Genomic DNA, 23,767 nt, shown 5'->3' on the forward strand with positions numbered 1-23,767 from the left:
CGAAGAAAAACCAACAATGCCGCACAAGTGAGGGTAGCAAAAGGGAACGGGAATGGCACGCATGGGGCACGGTTGCAAGAGTGTGCGCAGCACAGACACAAAACAGCACATCACATCACACACTGCCAGGTCGAGGTCATGGCGTTGTCGTTGGCTCAGTTAAACGCTGCACGCATCCAGCTCGTGTGTATGTGTGCGTGTGCAAGGCTGCTGCTGTCATTGGTGGTGGTTGTTGCTCTGCTTCATCGGGATTTGTCTTTGGTGGCTCATGCTCTTAATCTTGCCTCGGTTCCTGTTGCGCAGACGCACGGCGACGGCACGAGAGAATGAGAGAGCGACGCGACGCTCTCGTAATGGCGCTGAGTACGCCCTATGAGGATCGGTAAGATGCCTGCACACTGAGAAATATTATGAGCAATGATGAATCGCAGAGAGAAAACTAATATATATATATCTTATAAGGAAGCTATATATTTAAAGAGGCTAAATTTATTTGATAATTATTATTATTATTTATTGAATATATTAAAATTTTTAGAACATTTATTTCAAAATTTTTGGCAGTGTAACTGAAGGGCTTCCGTTCATTTGTAACAGACTGCAGGCCATGTAGAAATCGGGTATATTATGTTCTCACATAGTATCTGTCAATACAATATTAATCAAATAAACTATTAGAGATAAACAACAGAATTTTATTTTTCATTTTAATTACAATTTCAAAATTAAAATTCCAAAGGTTGTCAATAAATATCGCTTCTATTATATTTTACATATATTTTAAATATTTACTTATTTTTATTTTTAACAAATTTGTAAAAATCTAAAACAGAGTATTTCATAGTCGAGCCCTTTCAAGTTTGCTAATGTCGCACACGTGCAGCATGAAGGGAATCTTGCCACAAGCAGAGAAACAACCTCAGCCACACACACGCACTTCGAGACGATTGACGATCCTCTCGTTCCGATACGATACGATCCGCTCTGCTTTGCTTTGCTCTGCTCTGATCGTTTTGAGCGTTGCGTGGTAGCAGTTAGGGGAGGATTTTGCAAGTGTACACTGAACGCGTCGCCGACGCTACAGCAGCTACAAAAAGGATCAGTTTACCTTGCGGCAAGATCATTTCTTAACTGACTACCGTGCGGTGAACAGCAGCAGCAAGTGCTCGATTCCGGAGCAGCATTTCAACACATACAATTTCGCCTGTCCAAAATATTAAAATTAACTTGCAACATTTTACAACCAAGCCAGCACCACAGACCCAGTCAAATTAGCACAATGGCCGTGGAGGGTCAAAGATTTATGACAAAGACACAACACTACCGCAAGGTCACCAAGCCATTGCTGGAGCGAAAGCGTCGTGCTCGCATGAATCTGTACTTGGACGAGCTGAAAGATTTGATTGTGGATACAATGGACGCGCAGGGTGAACAGGTTAGCAAACTGGAGAAGGCCGACATACTGGAGCTGACGGTTAACTATCTAAAGACCCAACAGCAGCAGCGTTTGGCTTGTGGCACAAGTGCTGCTGCCATCACACCAGCCGCAACCGCTCCAACATCACCGTCTTCAACCCAATTGAACTTTGATAAATTTCGTGCTGGCTACACACAGGCTGCCTACGAAGTCTCACATATCTTCTCTACGGTGCCCGGCTTAGATCTGAAGTTTGGCACACATTTGATGAAGCAATTGGGACATCAGCTGAAAGATATAAAGCATCAGCTCAACAGTCCCAGCCCCGTGCCCAGCGAGGATGCCAGCGAGCCCGTCAACCTGGCGGATTGCAAGCAACAGCGTGCCACAACTCCAGACGAAGATCTCGACAAGGGAGAGGATGTCTGGCGACCCTGGTGAACTACATGCTGCCAATTATTTAGCTTTACCAACCATGCACATTGAGAGCTTTATTACTCTGGTTATAGTTTGCTAAGTTTCAATCAAGTTTTCCAACATTTGCCTCAGTTTTTCAAGTACTTAGAATTAAGATATGATGTGATGTTCCTGTGATAGTTTATAAGTTGGTTTTTTTTATTTGATCTCCAGTAGAAAATAGTTTAACCAATAAGTTTAATTTATATTATAAACATAACATTGAGCTTCCCATAGATCTTCCAATTAATTTTAAGTACAAACTGCTTTAACATGAACATTTGAATACATAATTATAAGAATCTCAACTTATTGTTAGTTTTACATATAAACATGACATGAATCTGTAATTTAAGAATTTTTTAAGCCTTATACTTTTCCTCATACATTTTATTTGAAAATAAATTTATTAAAATAAACAAATTGAGTGTCTTAAAAAAAAATATAGATAACATTATTCCAGGGTAAATATTCAAAAATAAGAATACCGTTTAACGTATTTTTTAGGGGCTGTGATTTTTTGTGTGTTGAAAATTTAGCAATTAAGTTTCCCCAACAAAAATATTATTCGCAAGTGTAGAATACAATTTTGATTGTTATTTGTTTTGAAATAAAATATAACTCTTAAACAAAGTTAATACAGATCATATATAAAGTTATTCAAATTCCTATTTACCAAATTTTTATTTAAAAAAATATTTTGTATAAATTAGAAAATAGTTATTAGAAAATAATTAGTTTTGTTAGCTTTACTTTTATTTATTTTTGGGACAAAACATTTTCTTACGTTAGCTAATGTCAACAACAATAATTTAAAACATCTAATAATAAATTTTACATTATTTTACTTACGAATAAATTACGACATTTTATTAAATCGACCATTTATTTTAAAACCCCTTTAATCGTTCCATCAATCCTACAGTACACTTTGGTATTCACCCAACAGCACCAACAGCCCACACTCCATTACTCAATTACAAGAGTCTGGAACGCGTACGACTTACAGTCAAAAGTCGGAAGTGTGTCCACCGTGCGCCACACGCGAGTAACGAGCTCAGGAACGAGCGTCAACGTCGAGCATCGAACAGCATCGCTTGGCCCCTAGTCGACCTCGACTTACTTACAAAAAGGTCCTCAAGGATCAAGAGCAGAGGGGGACAGGTCCTAAAAAGGCAACGGGAACACACACATTAAGCACACTCGTCGCACACGAGCAATGTTCCCACAGGATCATAACTGGCTGGCTACAAAAGTCGGCCAACAAGTGCAAGACGAGCGAGCAGCAGGGAAATGAAATACCAATGCACAACAAACAGGAAGTGCTGCTCTCTCTCTCGCTGCTGCTCCGCCTAAGTGAAACGCCCCAGCTGAAATGCTCTTCTGCTATTCTGGGTCTGGCGTTCCCACGCCAATGGACACAACTGGGATGGCAAGATGAGTGTGCAGTTCATTATCCTTTCGCTCGCCCATACACGAGCATTCTTAGGCAAATCATAACACAAATCTAGAAATGGCAGCTGCGCCACAACTGCAAAAAAATAATATTCCCATGGCAAGGGCAGCGTTCCGTTGCTCATTGAGCAGGTGATCTCAGAATATTGGTGTGAGAAACCAAGGAGGAAAGTGTTTCCCACGATACTGGCAAACATAAGCACACACACATACAAACGATCCTGTGATCCTGCTCCCTGCAATGCTGATGATAAGGGTGCCAACAATAAGAAAGCGAAACGAACAATAAGAAACAGCGGAAGGGTCGAGCCAACGTCCTCAAGCAAGCAACCAACAACCCTCATGCCAGCACACGCTGCACACGAAATGCCAGCACACTGGAACCCGAGAGCCCAGCGACGACGAACCCAACAACCCGAGAGAACGAACCACATTTGGGGGTTGTTTTTCGACTGGTTTCGTATAAAAGGCAACGGCCACTCGTCCAGACCATACACAACGTCTTACACACTCGGAGCAGCAACAGCTCGCAGCACAAGAAATACACAAAAAATATCCTTACAAAATGTCTTCAATGCAAGTATCGGAAATGTCGAAGACGTATCAGTACCGCAAAGTGATGAAACCATTGCTGGAACGCAAGCGCCGAGCACGCATTAACAAGTGCCTCGACGAACTCAAGGATCTGATGGTTGCCACCTTGGAGTCGGAAGGCGAACATGTTACACGCTTGGAGAAGGCCGACATTCTCGAGTTGACCGTCACACATCTGCAGAAGATGAAGCAACAGCGCAAACACAAACGCGCCAATGGTGGAGACGACACACTGACACCAGCTGAGGGATTCCGCTCTGGCTACATTCATGCTGTCAACGAGGTCTCCCGTTCACTCTCCCAACTGCCTGGTATGAATGTCAGCCTGGGCACACAGTTGATGACACATTTGGGACAACGTCTCAATCAACTGCAGCCTGCCGTCAAAGAGGTGCTGCCAGTGACATCGCCACTGACCGTGCACATTGCCAGCCGTGATGCCTACTCAGTGCCCATCTCGCCCATCTCCAGCTACGCCGGCAGTCCCAACTCCAGTGTGGCCAGCGAACATCTGCTAACCACTTGCTCCAGCAGCCTCAGCATTGATGTCAGCAAAACTGAGGAGGTGGTCGACAGCGAGGATGAGGAGAATGTGTGGCGGCCTTGGTAAAAGGAGAAAAAAAAAGAATAGAGTTGGAGAGAGCATTAATGATAGCAAAAGTCTTCCAAGTCAATGGGTCAATTACTGATTCCATTGACTACCACTTAGTTTTAAGTTGATCTAAGCAAGAGAACACTAAAAAAGCTTTAAACCGAGGCACAGTTCATGTGATAAATACGATTAATAAATTAAATTATATAGCAAAAATTGAAAAACAAAACAAATTTTGTCATTATTCAAAACTTTTCAGATCAGCTACTTTAAAGCTTCTGTTAAATAGCTCTAATTATGTGGAAAAGCTTCTTATCGAGATACGAAAACATTGGAGTGTCCAATTGGTCAAACAGCTTCTGAGAATACGTCCAGGTACACAATACAAATAGACGGAAGTGACCCAGCCTAAGCATAGCCTAAACTGCTGCTACATTTTATCGAACCCTCTGAGCCAATTCGTTGTAATTTTCCTGCCTCATCTTATTGTTACGAATGCCAGTCCAACAGCGACCAAAAAAAGAAGATGAAATCTTGTAACAAAAGAAAGCGAAAACAATGCCAAGGCCGGGAGAAGAAAACCAACAAAAAAAGTAAAATAAAACGACGATGTCCGTCACGAAGCTACCGTCCGTCGATGTCCATGCGGACACATGAGGCAACCCTTGAACACGTGTGCACACAATAAGACGACGACCCGACAGAAATAAAAAATTAGAGACTTATCTCTTGGCGTGTCTAATCGAGTTACGACAATGTCGCTCAGCCTTAGGCTCAATCTTGTAAAGAAAGCCGAGCCGTGTCGATCCAAAACAAAGGCCAGCAAAGGATCGAGTCATTCCATTCTTCAATCCATCCTTTTTGGCCACTCAGCTAGAAAATCATCGCTACACAATGGTCAAGGTAAGACACACATGCACACATAATTGCTTGGGTTGTCTGTCTGTCTGTCTTTCTGTCTGATATTCAGGTAAAGATTCGAGTAGAGTAAATGATTGCCTTGCCCTAGGGCAATCCAACAACTTGGGACCAAGACAGGATATCACTTTTTGGCTGGCCCGCATCATTTGCTTATCTGCTGCTGTCTTTCTTGCTGTTGTTGTTGTTGCCCCAAGACCAGTAGCCCCGACGCCTGAGCTGTTAACAATCAATGAAGTTTAAGACAACAGCATAAAATAGTCGACTCGACGCGTCGATGAAAAATATGGGGGTAACTCTAGGGATGCATAACTCCGACCTTGATTAAGATTAACAATCTAGAGTATTTAAATTCAAGGCACTTTTAAAGGGTCAATAAATTGTTAACTGAGGGTTAACTTAGGAAAAAGGGAAAATCTTAAGCACTAGTTGTTTGCATTTCCCCATAAAAATAAATCTCGGTTAAATCTTATTGTTATAAGAAAATAAGAAGGGCCTTTAGGCAATGCTTGACTCTGTCACTGATTAAAAGTCTGTAGCCTGATTTGACAAGGGTATTAATAGTAAATCTTGAGACTTACAATGCGAAGGAGGTTCTTATTAAATTTCTCCAATTTGTATTTAAATGTTCTATTTATCCTCTGATTTAATTATAGCTGAAATCAACAATGAAATCTTTAATACAAAATTGATTTGCATAATGATCAAATATCAAAACCGTGAAAAATCACAAGTAAGTACTGATCCTCGCCCATCCCTAGGCAGCATAATTGTGGCACGACAACAACACCCAAAGATGACAATAAGCAAAATATGGCAAAAAGGCAATGGGATCGACAACGGCAAAAGGAAATGCATGCAGCAACAAAAGATACTTAATCTTAAAGGTAAACCCGATGAATGATGAACGAATGTGTTGCAACGTAACCGAAACCGAATCCCAAAAACCCGAAACGCTCAAGATCTGCAACGAAACGATCGAGGCTCGAGCTCGAGCTCAAACACAAACTCGAGCTCTCGAACGCAAGCCCAAGTCATTAAAAATCTACAATACACAAACTGCATACGAATCACTTGAAGGGTCCCAGCACACGCACACACAAATAGACTGACAGACGGGACGGACGGGCAGACAGTGGTACAAGGGGGATGGAGGGACGAGAGGAACTGTGGTACAAAGAAATATCAGAAGCGAAGATCGTGAGAAAATGGTTTGGAACGTGGTTCTCACACGATCGACACACCTGCCCTTTTTTTTATATGTAAGCGTTTGTCTGTGTGTACGTGTGTGCGAGTGTGTGTGTCCCTGTTGTACGTATTTCTGTATTCAAGATACAAGACCACTTACGGGCAAGATCACGAGGAGGAGGCGAGTTGCTGACGCTGCTGTTGCTGCCGCCGTTGCTGCTGCTGCTGCAGCGACTTGAAAGAGAAAAGCAGCGTGCGGTAAGTGTGCGGCAAAGTCGACGTCGTCGCATTGGCCAACATTGTAATGACTGTGGACACACGATCGTTAAGACCACAACGTAAGCCCAAAATACAAAAAAGCGAATGGGAAGGGGTAGGGGTAGGGGCAGTGGCAGAGGCATGGGCAGAGGCATCATAAGAGGCGGCCTGTGGCGCGGCGCATGCGCGAAGCCAACTCGCAACTCGCGCAGCTCGTCGTCGCAGTCGCAGTCGCAGCGTTTTGTCGAACGAACTCAATTTAGTTTGTTTATGGTCAGAGCGAGAGCGAGCGAGAGATAATGTGAGAGTGTGTTAGTGTGTGTGTGCGCCACACTTATATGGTGTGCTATTGACTCTGTAATATCTTTAATATGGGATGTTGTTACACTGCATTGGCACACGCGCACGTTGCCACTGGACAAGCTGCCTGCCCCAGAGCTCTTTGTCTGTGTGGCAGAGATGCTGGCACGAGTTGCCGTGTTGCAGCACACACACAAGAGCATACACACACCTCACTCCACTCTCCACACATTTGACTCCTTCTCGCAACATTCGCCTGCTCATCTCAATGATGCCTGGCCCCATGGCCAGACGCCCGCTCGTTGGCTTGTGTTGGCCGCTTTATACTTATGTATATACATACGTATATATAGTTTTTTATTATTATTATTATTTTTGTTATCGTGCTGCTTTTTTGTTTTTTATTAAGTGGTGGTCTTGTGCTTACTTTAATACGGCTGCATTAAATTTTGCGGCGTGTGTGTGTTATGACTGCAGTAGGTGGCACTGCCTGGCCCCGGGGTAGCATCAGCAACATCCATAGCAACAGCAACAACAACAGCCACTGCAGCCACTGCTTGAGTGAATGTGAACGCGAATCTGAAGCCGAGTCGAAGACGAAGTCTGAATGTAAATGGAATGGAATGGAATGGAATTAGTGTGGGGCCAAACACTCAGAGGTCACGTGATGTGCGTACAGTACTGTACTTCATCATTTCTTTTTTAACTTTATAGACTTCTTTTTACCATAAGGCGCTTATGAACCGTTCAAGTTGCTCCAATAAAACCGTTAGCGCTTGGCCCACATAATTTAATAACATTATCATCATTGTCAGCTCTTTTTTTGCACTGTCAAGGCTTTGCTATTGTGACACGAGCGATGCTTAATTCGTTTTGGCAAATAATTCAAGATAATTTACGAGAATTAAAGAAAACTGATTTTTATTTAAGTTTAAACTTTGAATTCCAAAGATTATATTTTATTGCTTGAGCTATTGTTATTATCGCATTTTAAATCATCAAATAAAAATTCTGTGCAATTCTAGAAAAGATCAAAACACGATTCTTTAACGATTCTCTTCGCTAATTTTTGTGGTCTTCAATCGCTGTGCTCTTTTTTTTGTTGTTGTTGGCCAATAAAAGTAGCGCTTAAAAATAAATATAAAAGATACACATCAATAAATGTTTACGAGTGTGTGTGTGTATAAAAATAACTTGTGCAGGTCGCTGTGCCAATGTTACGTGACTAATCACATTTGGCGAAGATTAGCAGCAATCAGCATCGGTGGAGAGTCGGGTAGGTAGTCATCATCATAGTTGTCCACACCAGACACAAAAGCGTTCAATTTGAAGTTCCGTAACCAAACCGCACACACGCGAAATCATTCACACACTCACACATACTGACGCACTCACACATACGTACGTATTCATTAATACATATGACCAATACAGATATCACGTATACGACTCACATACCGCGATTACCAATACCGATACATGACGAAGTTTTAAGTGCCTGGCCTGGTCGCGGTCGCGGACCTTAATTTGCGATGTCTGGAGGTCTGGCCGTTTGTCTGACAACGGCCCCGGCGCATGTGCCAAACGGTCAAGCGCAGTTAAAGCTGTCAAAGCAGCAACAGCAGCAACAACAACAATGCGAGCCATTGACAGGCGAGTCGAGCGGTTCTCACACTCAAAAAAACTTGTAATAAATGACGTTTCCTAGAATTTAGTTGCTGGCTATGTCTATATACATATATATCGTATATTGCCTTTGTAGATTTTTTTTTATATTTTTTTATTATTTAATTGCCGCAGCAGCGCCGGCGCAAAGGCCCCGCACAGTAGAATCGGCAAATGGAGAACAACAACAGAGAACGAACCGTCATTTAATGAGGCCAACTGGAGAGAGACCCCGCGAGTGTGGGAAAATATTTAGCGACTTCCGGCTGAGGTTTTCGATTAGGATTTCTATGGAGCTCATTATTATGATTATATTGTCGCCTCCGGAAGGGCTTCATTGATGATTGTGCTTATCTCTTCGCACGCTCTGGACACGATGACGCAGACGATGGCGTCTGATGAAATTCAATCTGTGCCTGAAATTTGAGCTGACCAAAAAATAAAAAGAAATTTTTGCTTTGGGTTTGGTTTTTTTCTTTTTCTTTTATTTATATTATTTTTAAGAGCTTTCGCTGTGTACATGAAATTAGCCGCACTCCATAGCCAAAATTTACGGCTCTAACGAAGTGGGCTCCGATCTTTTGCTTAGCCGTATTATTGACTCTGGCAAAGACATCAGCACAGTTGAGTTTGCGCGCGGCTTCCAATCCAGCGCATACCTTGGGACAGCTGTCCTGGGTATTTGAGTAAGTTGTCAACACCTTGGGGCATCAAGGCTGTCGCCTGTCGCTGCATTCACCAGGGACGCCACATGGAACCCGAGCTGCTGCTTGCCTCACTGGGGGCTGGACTGCAACTGCCGCTGGCACTGCCGCATTCTGAGGGAGGTGGTGTCACCAAGGCTGGACTGGGGCTGCCGCTGCTGCCACTGCCAAGTTCATCGGATGTCTGCATGGGCACAGCGACACCAATGGGCAGAGTGGGCACCACCACTTGCAAGTAGTTGAGACGATGACCCAAGTGGCTCATGAGTTGGGTGCCAAGATCCACGCTGACGCCGGGAACTGCGGCCAAAGTTTTAGACACTTCATTGGCCGCATGCACGTAGCCGGCACGAAAACTTTCCGCAATGCTCAGCTTGGAGTCGGCACTGTTGTTGGCGCTGCTGCCGAGACGGAGTTGCTTTTGGGCGCGCAGCTTCTTCATGTGCTCCACGGTCAGCTCGAGAATGTCGGCCTTCTCCAGGCGTGTGATGTGCTCGCCCTCCTGAGTCAGGCACTCGACCATGATGTCTTTCAGTTCGTCGAGGCACTTGTTGATGCGGGCGCGACGCTTGCGCTCCAGCATGGGCTTCATTACCTTACGGTATTGGTAAGTCTTGGACATTTCCATTTCCAGCACCATAACTTTTGATTTAATTTGTTGATGAAATTTAACGATATCACGCGTAATCCACAATTAATTTACAGTCTTAGCACTTTTCTTCTTCTGTTGGCTCTGCGATGTTCACGCTGCAAAGTTGTAGCTTTGAATGATTCAGCTCGCTGTTCGCGTCGTGCTTTATATAGGCTCGGCCTCAACTGCGCTGCGACTGCGAGTGCGCGTGCGAGCGAGATGCGCATTTTGCCTCGTGCGCGAACTAAGTTTTATTTATCCTTCTCGCTCTGGTCCCCACAGCTGCTGTTGTTGCTGCCTGGCTTCTGTTTACGTATGCGCTATGTGTGCGCTCTCACTCTCTCGCTCTCACTCACGCTCACGCTCTTACTCTCCCTCCAGTCGCACTCGAACTCGCAGTGCTGTTTGTGTGTGAGGGCAATAAAATGACTTGAGCTGCGGCTGCGCCTCTATCTCGTTGTGTGTATGTATGTATGTATCACGCGCGGGTCTCTATGTATGTGTGTGTGTTTGTGTGCTTGTGCTGTTGTGTGAGTTGTGATTGTTATACCGTGGGAAACTGTTTCGCAGCCGATTTCCACGACGACGGCTGACTGCCTGCCTGGCCTGACTTCTTCTGATTGTGCATGCTTGGGGTCTTTCGGTCTGTCCGTCCACCACCGTCTGCACGTCCGACGGCCCGCCTTTAAGAGCTCTGTGCTATGGCTGTAGCTGTAGCTGTGGCGATGGTTGAGCGGCAGCCAAGCGAGCACATGCCTTCCATCCATAACAAGATGTTTGCATTTCAATTCATTTGTATGTGGCCGGGTATTTGGACTCGGGCAGAGCGAGCGCGCTCTGCTTCGACTTGGTCCGCGTCTTGCTTGTCTTGGCTTCAGTTTGCCATGTGCCTTCGCCTTCGCCTTCACCCTTGCAGTAGCTTATGGCACGCTGATAATTGTGGAATCGTCATCGCGCAGCATTTTTTTAGTTTTTGACTTTGCTCTTTATCTTTTTTCTCTGCCTCTCTGTCTCTTGCTCTGTCTGACGCTGACGCTGACGCTGAAGTTGTCGTTGTTTTGCTTTTGCTTTTGTTTTTGTTGTATGTATTTTTTTTAACGCTTTATGGATCATTGATTGGGATCGTGGGCTTCGTGGGCCAAGCATTACGCTTTTCGTTTACATGATTATTCTTGATTGCCCATTGCGACCACTCGGCTTTGGGATCTGTCGGTGGTTTTTATTTTCTGTCTGTGTGTTGTTATTTTGTTTCTCGATTCGGGTATATGAATGCAAGTGTGTGTGTCATATGTTCGTGTGCATATGTTTAGAGGTGTGCATGTGTGTGTGTCTATGGATTGACTACTACTTCTACCACTTGTAGACAATTACCGACTTGACTGGGCAAAAGGCAAAGTATTTTTATGCGACGTGTGCGCGAAAGTCAGTTGCTGAGCTGACGTTGTTGCTGTTGTTGCTTTTGCTTTTATTGTTGTTAGCACACGCTATAAATGTTGTTGTTATGACTCCGTTGGCTCGTGTAGCGTTTGCAGCTTTTGTCACGTCACAAATGATTTGGATTTTTAGCACATATTTATATTTAGCATGGTTTCAATCTGTGATTCATCTATGTATCTATGTATGTATATGCCATCCCCATAAGTGTCTCAATTTCCACTATTTATAGCAATCTTTGACACACTCAGCTCGAATTTCACAACACTTAATTAGAAGTGGCGAACCGACGAAATCACATTGAATATGACAACACGAGTGGCAACGCATCATCAGCAAAGCAGCAAAGTAGCAAAAACAAAAAATAACAACAATAAACGGGGCACAAGACAAATTAAGTTGGCGTTTTGTACGCATTTCAAATGAGCTACAGTTAACAAACGTTAACAACCTCATCTTCATTTTTCTGTAGTTTTTTTTCCCCCACTGCTTCGTCTGTCTTTGTTTGCGGCTGTCGCTGCTGACGCCGTTTGCTTGCTGCCGCTCTTACTGCTGCTGCTGCTGTTAATGTTGTTGGTCCGTTTAATGAGGCGCGCGCGAGGCTGTCAAAAAGCTGCCTGCTCCGGAAATGGCTAATTGGATTGAAAGTGACTGGAAGAGCGGAGAGTGAAAAGTGTCTGATTTGCTGTCGGTGGTGTTGTAAAACATGAATGCGGCTTCAAAATAGGGGTCGCTCAGCTCACGGCTCATGATATCAATTTCATGAGGGTTGCCCAACGAAATTCATATTAGATTTGGCATGTGTAAATTGATAATGTTATACTCGTTAAATTAAGGGCATGCTCAAGATCTGACGTTATTATTATGTCTGAAGTTATTATGCAGAGGGTTCTGTTATGTCAATCAAAAGCGTTTCTTCAAATCAGAGACTTTTGCCTAGCTAATATAATCTAATGGGACAAAAAAGCGTAATTGACAAAATATATTAAATATTTCCTTAAGTGAAATTAACATTTAAAAGAATTTATACATATATGTATTATAAATACATACAAATTTATAATTATTTAATTAGAGTAATCAAATTTTGTGTTTTACTATTTAAAATAATTGTGAAATTAACAAAAAATTATTTATATACATATTTTAAATAATTTATTTTCAAATAAATTCCCAATCGAGTTATGAAACATGTGTTTCTATAAATACGAAATTGCTATCGCAAGCACTTTAAATGTTGATTTATAGCAAACAATGCTTACACAGTTCCCTAGAGATCTTCGTATCGTTACTTGACTCAAAAGGGCTAATTGGTTAATGTATGACTCATACGCACTGTGAGCCCATGCAATTTCGCAATATGCGTAGCGCATTCCTTTAAGTTGCTCAAGACCAACTTAAATGCACTCGCACACACACAGAGACACAATCATTCTCAGCTTCGGCACAACGAAGACCTCATTTCACCCATTTTAGTCGATTTTACTTCTCGTTTTATTTTTTTTCTCATTTTTGTAAAACAATTTTTATTTTTTTATCGATGGCATACGCACGCGCGAATTTTAGTACCCCCGCTGCGCCGGCGACCAACATTGGACCAACAACAACAAGAGCAACAGCAACAGCACGAGAGCGTGCACAAGCACAGGCCCAAGCCCAGAGCAGCAACAACGAACGGCAAACAGCAAAAGCAACAGCAACAACTATAGCGTGTTGTTGAATTAATTTATATCCAACAGTGCGCTTTCAACTTTATTGCGCCGCGAAAAGCAGCCACAGCAGAGCCACAGCCAGAGCCAGAGCCACAGCCAGAGCCAAGAGCAAGAGTCGGCTGTGTGCGCCTGCCCCCCTGGAGGCCCCCCCGTCAGAGCAACCCACACAGAGACAGCGGCAACCCATCCATACCGACAAAAGGCACAACGGAGCATGGGGAACGAGAGCGGGAGGGGGAGCGGGAGCAAGAGCACTGGCACACACAGATAGTCGACAAGGCACACACACATGCGCAGTGCCAGACCGTGGGAAACAAACTCGTGCCAGTCGTTTCATTGCTGTCAAATAATATCTTGATGGGGATCAACTTGAAAAGATTGGTTGGGGCTGGCTCGTTGCCGCTGCTGTTGCCCCCATCTCGTTGTTGTTGTTGCTGTTGTTGCTGTTGCTGTTGTTGCTGTTGTTGCTGTTGCTTTTGCTGTTTGGCGAGTCGTTGCTGGCCGCTGTTTAGGATGCGGTCGACGCTTTTGTTTTTTATTTCTTTTTTTTTTTCTTACTTTTTGTTGGTCTCTTTTTAGTCTTTTTAATACTTTACACATTTGTTCGTCATACCCCAACTGTTGAGTGTCTGAGAGAGTGTGCATGGATATATATGTACATATATACATACGTAGTTATAGCCATGGTCGTAGCTTGGCTTCATAAACCAGTTTGCCATCCGCCAAAGCGAGGCTGCGTCTGCGTCTTCGGCTGCTGGATGCCAGCACATACTACTCGCTAAGATCACATAAAAGACCCGGCACGCCCCACACCACACCACACCGCCCCAACCCGAACCGAACCAAACTGAACCGAGCTTTTCGGTCAGCTCAACTCGTGAATGGTGTGGCTCGCTTTTATGATGCACTGTTTGTGTTGTGCACACCACATGCGAGCACTTGGCACGTTGCCCATTATCTTCTTCGAGTCTGTGTCTGCTGGAGGCTAAAGTTTCTCAAGTACACATATCATATTACCGCCAGGGCTCTGAGACAAGGCGCAAAAGGCTTACGGCACAGCTCCGACTGCACCCCCAGCTGAAGTGTATGCTGTCAATGCCCCCCAACATCAACTCAACTAAATAAATGACACATGCAGGCGCTTCAGTTTCTCCACATTTTGATAAACAATCTCAGGCTGTTTTCAGTTGTCTTCGGGGGAGACCATTTCACACACTACACAAGCACTCTTCAACTCCATCTCCAACTCAAACTCGAACGACGATAACATAAACAGTGTGAAGGCAAAGTGAAGGCAACCCCCTGGCTAGGATCTGACAGCTATTAAAAAGTATCTTTAAGTACGCATCTATTGCAGCGTTAATCCCACAACTCTCAACTCTCGGCAAGCGCGCACTTCACTCACACGTCTCAGTCCCAAGGCATGCACTCAACTTATTGATACAAAGTAGTTCGCCCCTCTGCTTAATTAAAATATCTACAAGATATCAGGGCGAAAACGAATAAGGGTGCATTTCAAATGAGGAGTGAAATGAAATCGAAGACAAGTGGCAGCCACATTTTTATTGTTGCAGGGGTCGCACATTCAGGGATCGAGTTCGAGTTCGAGTTCGAGTTCCACCACACAACACAAAAGCCGTGTGGGAAAGTTGGAAATCAAAACAGCATAACAAGTGATTCGAAATGCTCATACAACATCTACAAATCCATATAACAGGACCCTAAGCAGCAACCAACAGCAAACAACCACAACCAGGACGAATGACTATCAATGCGTGGGAATGCAGTTGGATTTCTGTATTTTTTTTGGGTATTGGCTTTATGTTGATTGCCCATTAGGACTACAATTTGCACTCCTTTTAACCGTGTGATCCCATCCACAAATATTGTGTGTCCTGTCTTCCTTCGACTCGTGAGAAATTTTACGAAGGAACACCTGCCTTTTGTTTTTTTTTTGGTTTTTTTCTTTATCTGCTTCCCCACTTGAATATATATTTCCTTAAAATTTCGAGGCACCGAAAAATTGTTTCCCACACTTCGTATATAGCTCGAACAGTTGCACTTTTTGTATGGATCGGGGGTTCGTATTATACGTTTCCTCGCTCCTACACACACACACACGCACACACAGACATAAAGAGAGGAGAACAGGCTCTGGTTGGGCTACCTGCTGCCCTTACAAGAGCCTCATATTTCAGGTTCTCGCTCACCAGCTAACTATCTTATCTCCCTCTCTCGTGTTTTCTCTCTCTCTCTCTCTCTCTCTCTCTCTCTCGTTTCTGCAGCCTTTTTCAATGAGGGTGAGGTGCGTACCACGTACGCGTGTCTGTCGGAGGGTCTTTTTCAATGTTTCCTTAACTGTGTTGTGTCTCTCTCCCTTCTTTCGTCTCTTTTGTGTGTGTGTGCGGCCACAGGAAATGCATTTTGTGAGCTGAGCTGCGCTGCTTCTGCTGCTGCTGAGTGGAGCGTTGTGGCAGCTATAAAAGCGAGCCGGGTTTCGGTTGGGAAATCATTCTGACATCGTCAGCGTTCCAAGCAACACACACAACATTCACACACGCTTTTCCATTTCAAACACACACAAAAATGTGCCAACAAGTCGCCATCAGCAACACCAACACCAACAACAAAATGAAGAACAACTACAGCATCAAGCAAGTCTTGAAGACTCTCTTCAAGAAGCAGCAGAAGCAACAACAACTGAAACGCCAGAACTCATTGGAATCCCTTGAGTCTGTTGACAATCTGCGCAATGCCGAAGTCGAAGAGGTTTACTATGCCGAAATCGATGAGAACGCCGCCAACGAGAAACTCGCTCAGCTGACTCAAGAGCAAGAGATGGAAACCGATGAAGACATCTATGTGCCGGTACGATTTGCACGCACCGAAGCCGGCACCTTCTTCTGGACCACCAATCTGCAGCCCGTTGCCAGCGTTGATGCCGATCTGCTGCAGCCCGCCTACTGCTACTCCAGCCAACAGCATCCGTTCATGCAGTATCAGGATCGTTGGGCTCAGGCTTAAGATATTATCCTAGCAAACGAAATCCTCAATCTACAACAAGCTTTAAACGCATGCAACATTGTGATAGCAGCAGCAGCACCGGCAGCGGCAGTACTTAATTGTAACTCAAAACTCATCTCAGCGATCCAGCGCTTCCATTAGTTCTTAAGATATTGTGATAGAAAAATGACAGCTTTAAACAAAACAAAAAACTATACAAACTACAAAAAAAAAGATATAAAACTCAAATTACTTTTGTCTTATAATTGGTTGTTCTGGGGGATTTTTCAGTTTTTTGTGATCTCAGCAGATCCTTCAAGAAAAACAAATCTGATGCACACTTGTTGTTATGACGTCTGGCATTCCAATTCATTGAGTAGCTGGCACAACTTGTTTACGATATGAATGCTGTTTATGTTCGTTTTTTTTTGCTTTTTTCATAAAAAAACAAACTGTCTACGTGACAGATAAGAATGGTGTGTCTATAAGTATTTTGGGATGCTACGAGATGTTTCTTGATAAATGTTGTTCTCTTGTTCTTTTAGAAAATTTACTTGTACTACATATGACGTCAATGGTTTTTTAGGCATAATAATGATAGTGTCGTTGTGTATCTCAAATAGTAATTGGTACTCTCAGCAATTAAGAACTAATGATGTTTGTGTGCAGAAATTTTAATTTTCATGTTACAGTCATCTAATTGATATTGAATTTCTACTGAAAACGTAAGTTTAAAGGTAAACAGCAACTTTTCTTAGGAAATTCTTACTGATACATCATACTGATGATTCATTTTAAATTTGATTTTATGAATAATTGAAATTAGTAAAATATATCTAATGAAAAGGCAATTGAATTTCCTTTAACTCTACTTTGAAAATAATACTCTATTGTTTTATACCATTTAGATTCAATACTGAATTGGCAACTTTTCCTGAAATTCTTCTTCATAACGCGACCTTGCCTGGCACTTTTCGCATTCGTCATGCTGTGATAATGGTATAGCTGACATTCCTTGGCACCAGTACAGTTGGAAGACAGCCAACATTTCTAGTTTCCCACTCCAACTGGCCAGTTGTGAGCTGTCCAGTTGCCTTGGCTAAGGCCACAGCCACCTGTGCGTGCCCAAATATGGTGATGGTGTGCATAACTTCACGGCAATTTCTTGCACGGGCTTGTCGCCGCGCCGCGTGTCGTACAACTTATTTATGTGCTTTTCCAGCAAGAAGAAAACGAACCGAAGCGAAGGAGTTGATGGGGGAGTAAATATAGGAAAAAACCCATATCAAAAATGACAATTAAAATGCAACATGTAGACGTCAACACCTTCCAGTCACGGGCCAGTCACAGTCACTGTCCAAGTCCCAGTCACAACTCATACAAGCAAAGCGTCACATGCCAAGGCGTTTCGAGGCGGACGTTGAAATTGGGCATAAAAACAGTACCGCAAAAGATAATCGCTCCGATGTTCCCAACCCATATCATTATGCCTTTCTCTCGCTCACTCCCTTATTGACTCTCGTTGCTTATTTATCAATCACAAACGCATTTCTCCTACACTAAAAATGCAAATTGATGTCACAAGAGAACGAATAAAGCAAAAGAGATTGCTGTACTTGGAATGACGCTGGCTTAATACCCTAAAAAAGGAATGAATGGAAAATATGTGTATATATATTTATATTTTAAACAATTTATAGATGATTAAAATGTGTATTTATAGAAGAGTGTATTCATACAAATTAATTTTAAATATAAATAATTTAACTTTATCTTATCTTATCTCTTTAGCAATTTAAGCGGCATCACTTATGCATCGATCAGTATTGCGATAAGATTAGTAAAATATTTAGTCTGTCATTTAAAACTGTGTAAAATAAATGTTACTAAATATATCGAATTTCATTTCCTACATGAGTCCTTAAGAAATCATCAGATTCTTTGGTAGTGCATTAAAGAGCTGAATAATATTCTGGTAGCGCCGTGACGTAAATTAAGTAGCAATATAAGTTTCTGTTAAATTGGCTCCGACAGCGCATAATTAATTTCGTATGCGTAGCGGCAAAGAATTGGAAGAAAGAACCATCTTGGAATGCCGTTGTTGTTGATGTTATGTTGATAATGCTTATGATGATTGCCACTGCTGCGGCCAATGCTACCGATAGACATCTTCTTCTTTCAAACCCGAACCCGAGCCGGAGCCCGTACCCGAACCCAATCCCTCAGCTCATTTGCATTTACAAGCAAGTGCGAGTACAACACTTGCATAGGGCCCTCGCCGCAATGTCTCTGATATGGCCACAGAGATACTGACTGGGGTGGGGAGGTGGGCTAAGAGTTGGAGTTTAACGTTCGCCACTGTGCCCAATTCTTGGACATGAGCTAACCACAACGACGACGGCCTTCGCGTGCGTGACCGGCATGCGCTTAGCGGTCATTGATTGGCCAACAGCAACAGCAACAGCAACAGTGGGAACAGCAACAACAACAACAACAACAATGTTTGTTGTACAGTTCTTTGACCATGTCTATGCTCGACCAGCCGTGTGTTGTTTAGCTGAGGGCGCCGCGAGCAACAAGTGTGTGAACACATTAAACGGTGATTAGGCCCGACTCTGGGGCCTCTCCTATTGTTTATGTTGTTGTCGTTTCAGCGCGTATGTCTGAGAGTGTGTGTTTGGCTTTTGTAACCTAAAATTAGCCCCTAGAGTTATAGCAGCAGAGGTAATATCATTAGCCACATAAGGGACAATGTGGGCGGTCAAATTGTACAAGTATTTACCGAAATTGCTCTTAGATCTTAGCGAAAACACAGTCATTTATCACAACAAAATGAGTTAGATGATGATTATTACAGCACCAAGGGCCGTAAGCTAAATTGAGATCAAATAATCTTTTGGGTTCTCTAATCACAATTAAAGTTAAATATGCTCATTAAAGGGCATTTACGGTGTTTAATAAACAATTCTTTAAAATTTAAATTTAATAACGCTGACTGTTAAGAATGAATTAATAAATTAACAAAAGACTTAAAACTTAAAGCCGATGATTCAAAAAATAGTCTGAATCACAACATGAAGTTAAACTAGATGTCAACTAAAGTTGTTGACAACTTCAAAATGAGAAAATTTTTGTAGCATACTTTTCAGCATCGCTTGTGATGCTTATCAATATTATGGGGGCTCGTTCTTCACTTGTTGATTGTTTGTATACAATTCTAGACTCCTATCGATTCATCTTTAATTAACTAAAAGTGGTTCAAACTTCGAGAAAAAACAAGTCATTAGTTCTGTTGTAAATATGCATATCTTTTTCGATATAAAATGTTTTTGTTTACATAAATGAGAAGAAGTAAACAAATGACGATCGCACTTTTTTTTGGCACTAGTGACATTAATTAGTTGTTTATAGCGAATACTTCCCCGGAGCTATCTCTAGCATGTTACCAAAATACTGTTCCGATGAGATAAACAAGATAACAACCTGCCATCACAACAATAATGATTGTTGACTCTTGATTGGTGATGCTCGATGTCTGCTGTCTAATGGCTGCTTGCTTGCTGTTGGCATGATGCCGACAAGCAGCGTCAATACACGTCAATTAGAGCATAACAAAGTGTTACTCACCACGCTTAGAATTTTAGCCGCAAGTTTCTAGACGAAAATAAACAACATTGGTGTTGCGATTGCGTTATCAAAAAGCGCTATGGCTGATAAGAGAGCGTCAATAGCTGCTGAAGTGGCCGCAATATATAAAAATCAATGAAATTGTAGACAGTCAAAGCAATTGTAATCGATAGCTAACAAAAAGCACACGTAGTCCACAAAGTTCACAAAAAAACATTGAATTTCTACTCTTCCATACGAATTCGAAGAATTTATTTAATATTTACAATGATATCACAAACTGTGCAAGTCTGCTGCTGCCTGGCCCTGCTGTCCGGCATTGTGGCAACCACTGTGTCCATCAACGAGACGGATTGTCCCCAAATTTGTCCATCGGTCTACAAGCCAGTTTGTGCCTCCGATGGCTTCAATCTGAAGGAATTTGCCAGTGACTGCAATCTGAAGGCCGCCAACTGTCGCCGCCAGCGTAATGCTCAAACTGGTAAGTCCAAATAAAATTGGCCAAAGTGATCAATGCAATACTATTATATATTCTATGCCTTTTAGTCTATGCTCAAACTGATATGGCTTGGTGTAGCTCCGAGCAGGTGGAAGATTTGCGTGAGAAATTGGGCAACATTAAGCTGGACGTGGCCGAGTGCCTGAAGCCATGCAGCATGATCTATCAGCCTCTCTGTGTGACAAACGGCAAGTACCGTGGCATCGTGTCCAATGCCTGCGCCCTGGAAACCTTCAACTGCGCCCTGCAGGCCACTGGCGCCCAGCCCGCTGCGCTATTGCGCATCCTGCGCGCCGATACCTGTTAAACCCAGCTTGAGTACCGACCAATAAACATCACGGACAATAGACAATAGTTTTTCATTTGCCAAAATCTATAACAATGTGAAAATAGCATAGAAATTAGACTAACCCAGCGGGAGAGCTGAAAACGAAAGTCTTGATGTGGGTCAATGCACCTCTGCGGTGTTCTCGACCTTAGAGGGTCAACTAAGAAAAAAAATTATGTTCGAATTTCATCAGGGAACTTTGCTTTTCGTATCTACTGCCAAAGTAAATACGCTTTTTTCATTTATAAAATATACAACTTTGAGTAATGTGTTCTACAATAGTTTTTACTTTATTTGTAAATCGATATTGACAAAGTAAATATTATATAAAAGTCAAAGTTCTACCTTCGAAGTCAACAACTCTGTCATTATTTCAAGAACTCTGAGCAATAGTCACCTAAAATATCTCTGCAAACAGCAAAGTAAATATATTGTATTTAAATAACTTACAACTTCATGTTAACTGCAGTACAATAGTTTTTCATTTATTTGCAAATCGATATCACATTGACAAAGTAAATATTGCGCAAAAAGGAAATAAATAATTGTGTGAACAAAATATACAACTAATAAGAGAATTGGGAATGCACCATGCTGCTCCCCAACACTCGTGTGAGCTTAGTTAAGTAATTAAGCGACACACGAGAGAGAGAGAGAGAGAGAGAGAGGTTCAGTCACGAGCATTTACCAAAATGAGATCTGTTATCCGGCTAAGGCTAAGGGGGCTAAGGCAAAAACACAACACGTTGAGACTCTCGTGGCTAACAAAGTGTGCCAGGCAATTGGCTAAAGCTTTGACAGAGCCAAGCGTGCAGCAGATCATCGTCCACGCGCTCCTGTGTATTAGCCCAAAAGAATGTGCCATTGTCGGTGCTGATGTACTGCAATGGCAATTGCAGATCCCACAGCGTTGACGTTGGCGTTGGCGTTGGCAACGACTGCGATGGCAGCAATTGTGTTGTTTGATTGTGGCTGCTGTTGTTGTTGGTGTTGCTGTGATGTCTGTGCTGACAGTTGCGTCCATGCTGGCAGGCATTGCAGCTCTGTGTGCTGGCCTTCTCCACATAGACGCTGCTGATCAGTGTGGGCGTATTGGGCGGCGGTGGTGTCTGTGTCAACTCCTCCTGCACCTGCAGTTGCACTGTCTCGGCAAACTTGTTGATAGACTCTTGGGGCGTTGCTTTGCTCTCGTTGCTCTCGTCGACGATGTGCAGCAACTCGAGTGGCGTCGGCGGCAGCAGCAGCATTTGTGTATTATTGAGATCCACATTGTTGGGATGCGGTTGTGTTGTCGCCTTACTTTTGCCGCCCACTGTCAATAGTCGGCGCAGTGGCTGCCAAACTTTACGCATGCGTCGTTTTGCCTTTGGCTCCATTGAACCCATTGCTGTTGTTGTTGAAATGTTGTTGCTGCTAGCTGTCAAGTTTTTCGTATCCAGATACATGGCGATAGCTTTCTTGTATGTAGTATAAACGTAATTTATTTATAAATATTTATTGTTGTAACTGTTGTGGACAGCGAGCGTTGCGTGTGCGCACCTCGCGAGAGTCGTTCGGTTTCTGATGCTGCTGCGGCAAGCGGCGCTCATATTTATATATGAGGCGCTGCCGCAGCGCTGCCAATGGCCAGTCAAGAGTGAAATCGTATTCCGGCTGATCTCACGAGCTCGAACACCGTACGAAATTTGAGTGCACTCTCATGCACACACACACACAAACACACACACACATGCACGCACACATTGGTGTAGACTCCTCATCGATGTTGTTGAGGGAGAGGGAGATGAACGCATACGAGTATTTCCCAAATAAATTCCAACAGGAATCCACAAGCTTGTGTGTACTTTTCCCATGCACGTACAATCGACAAGGGCCGCTTGATGAGTTTTGGCTGCAGGTAGATGAAGACGACGCCGGTTGCACAGTGGTGCAAGAGCAGCTATCAAATTGGTTAATACAATTGTACTCTACAATAAGATTAAATATTTTTCAATAGTCATGATGCTTATTGCCTTTGTGTTTAGTTTATTCACTCGGATTAAATTCTTTTATTTAAAAACACTATAAAATAGACCTGTCTAAACAAACTCTAAAAACGGGTTCTTTAGAATGTAGTCTAAGCTACCACACTTTAGTAGTATAACAAAAGTCGTATCATCGTAAAAATTCATTTTATGTGCTCAAATGTTTATTGTTCGCTTTAACCGATTATCATAATAAAGCAAGCTCTTAAGTGTGGAAGCAAAACTACTGAAAAGAAGAATATATCAATGAATTCATAACTTTATTATGAATGAGTTGACAAAAGTTGTCGAAAATTGATGTATTTTTAACATATCAATAAAAATGTTGATCTTTACATACTTGAAAAAGGAAGTGCACTTGGTTAGGCTGCGGCAAATTGGTTTAGCACCACTGTGCCATCGCCTGTTCCGTCATTTATGCACGACTGACTTTGTTTTCACATTCACACGGTACCCGAAGACGGAGCCCAGTAGTTGTTGTTGTTGTTGCTGTTGTTGCTGTTGTTTCTGGTTGCTAGTTGCTGGCTTGTCCAGCTCAAAGCCGGTTGGGCGCAGTGACGTAGCCTTTTCGAGCACATTGTTTGTTCTGGGGGCAGCAGCTGCACCTGTTCCACTGCAGCCCCTTGCAGACTAAGACACTGTGCATTTCCGTCCTGGCGCAGGCGGCGCACCGTTGCGAGTGTGGGAAAGGGCTTATAAGAATTTCACTTGGGTTATTCGGTTTTGGGTTTTCGGGCATTGTTGTTGTTGTTGCTTTATATTTTTGTTTCCTTTCTTGAGATTTTTTTTTTTTTGCTGTTCGTTTTTGGTGTTTTGTTTTGTTGTTGCTGTTGCTGTTACTGCTGCTGCTGCTGGCCGAGCGAGCAGCTGTTATTGCTACTTGTTCGCCTGTTTGTTGTCATTTATAATCAAGGCTCTGAGCCCTGGCGCTGATAAGTTCATTTTACGTTCGTACGTTTTAT

The 23,767-nt window shown here is 42.9% G+C and overlaps 6 protein-coding genes across 6 annotated transcripts; 4 read left to right on the forward strand and 2 right to left on the reverse strand.

Annotated features, from left to right (window-relative positions):
* Positions 1-893: 893 nt before the first annotated feature.
* LOC117575185 (enhancer of split mdelta protein) lies at positions 894-2,250 on the forward strand. Its single transcript, XM_034259295.2, has one exon. It carries the CDS (start codon positions 1,280-1,282, stop codon positions 1,856-1,858), a length of 579 nt encoding a protein of 192 aa, XP_034115186.1. The 5' UTR covers positions 894-1,279; the 3' UTR covers positions 1,859-2,250.
* Positions 2,251-3,549: 1,299 nt separating this feature from the next.
* On the forward strand, positions 3,550-4,721 carry LOC117574978 (enhancer of split mgamma protein). Its single transcript, XM_034259044.2, has one exon. It carries the CDS (start codon positions 3,894-3,896, stop codon positions 4,530-4,532), a length of 639 nt encoding a protein of 212 aa, XP_034114935.1. The 5' UTR covers positions 3,550-3,893; the 3' UTR covers positions 4,533-4,721.
* Positions 4,722-9,283: 4,562 nt separating this feature from the next.
* On the reverse strand, positions 9,284-10,328 carry LOC117576115 (enhancer of split mbeta protein). The gene has a single exon (XM_034260672.2). It carries the CDS (start codon positions 10,185-10,187, stop codon positions 9,579-9,581), a length of 609 nt encoding a protein of 202 aa, XP_034116563.1. The 5' UTR covers positions 10,188-10,328; the 3' UTR covers positions 9,284-9,578.
* Positions 10,329-15,816: 5,488 nt separating this feature from the next.
* Positions 15,817-16,569, forward strand: LOC117574987 (enhancer of split malpha protein). The gene has a single exon (XM_034259057.2). The coding sequence runs from the start codon at positions 15,911-15,913 to the stop codon at positions 16,346-16,348; it is 438 nt and encodes a 145-aa protein (XP_034114948.1). The 5' UTR covers positions 15,817-15,910; the 3' UTR covers positions 16,349-16,569.
* Positions 16,570-20,169: 3,600 nt separating this feature from the next.
* On the forward strand, positions 20,170-20,805 carry LOC117576106 (enhancer of split M1 protein). Its single transcript, XM_034260664.2, has 2 exons — positions 20,170-20,435; positions 20,501-20,805. Exons 1-2 carry the CDS (start codon positions 20,222-20,224, stop codon positions 20,758-20,760), a joined length of 474 nt encoding a protein of 157 aa, XP_034116555.1. The 5' UTR covers positions 20,170-20,221; the 3' UTR covers positions 20,761-20,805.
* Positions 20,806-21,051: 246 nt separating this feature from the next.
* Positions 21,052-22,356, reverse strand: LOC117576105 (enhancer of split M2 protein). The gene has a single exon (XM_034260663.2). It carries the CDS (start codon positions 22,224-22,226, stop codon positions 21,543-21,545), a length of 684 nt encoding a protein of 227 aa, XP_034116554.1. The 5' UTR covers positions 22,227-22,356; the 3' UTR covers positions 21,052-21,542.
* Positions 22,357-23,767: the final 1,411 nt, after the last annotated feature.

Source organism: Drosophila albomicans, chromosome 2R (genome assembly GCF_009650485.2).
Source record: "Drosophila albomicans strain 15112-1751.03 chromosome 2R, ASM965048v2, whole genome shotgun sequence".
In the NCBI taxonomy this organism is placed as follows: domain Eukaryota; kingdom Metazoa; phylum Arthropoda; class Insecta; order Diptera; family Drosophilidae; genus Drosophila; species Drosophila albomicans.

What these genes read in the sequence shown, in the direction of transcription:
- LOC117575185 (XM_034259295.2), top strand. Translation starts at nt 1,280, where the DNA reads ATGGCCGTGGAGGGTCAAAGATTTATGACAAAGACACAACACTACCGC.
- LOC117574978 (XM_034259044.2), top strand. Translation starts at nt 3,894, where the DNA reads ATGTCTTCAATGCAAGTATCGGAAATGTCGAAGACGTATCAGTACCGC.
- LOC117576115 (XM_034260672.2), bottom strand. Translation starts at nt 10,187, where the DNA reads ATGGTGCTGGAAATGGAAATGTCCAAGACTTACCAATACCGTAAGGTA.
- LOC117576105 (XM_034260663.2), bottom strand. Translation starts at nt 22,226, where the DNA reads ATGTATCTGGATACGAAAAACTTGACAGCTAGCAGCAACAACATTTCA.
- LOC117574987 (XM_034259057.2), top strand. Translation starts at nt 15,911, where the DNA reads ATGTGCCAACAAGTCGCCATCAGCAACACCAACACCAACAACAAAATG.
- LOC117576106 (XM_034260664.2), top strand. Translation starts at nt 20,222, where the DNA reads ATGATATCACAAACTGTGCAAGTCTGCTGCTGCCTGGCCCTGCTGTCC. An exon ending in CCAGCGTAATGCTCAAACTG is followed by an intron (nt 20,436 to 20,500) that starts GTAAGTCCAAAT and finishes TATGCCTTTTAG; the next exon opens with TCTATGCTCAAACTGATATG.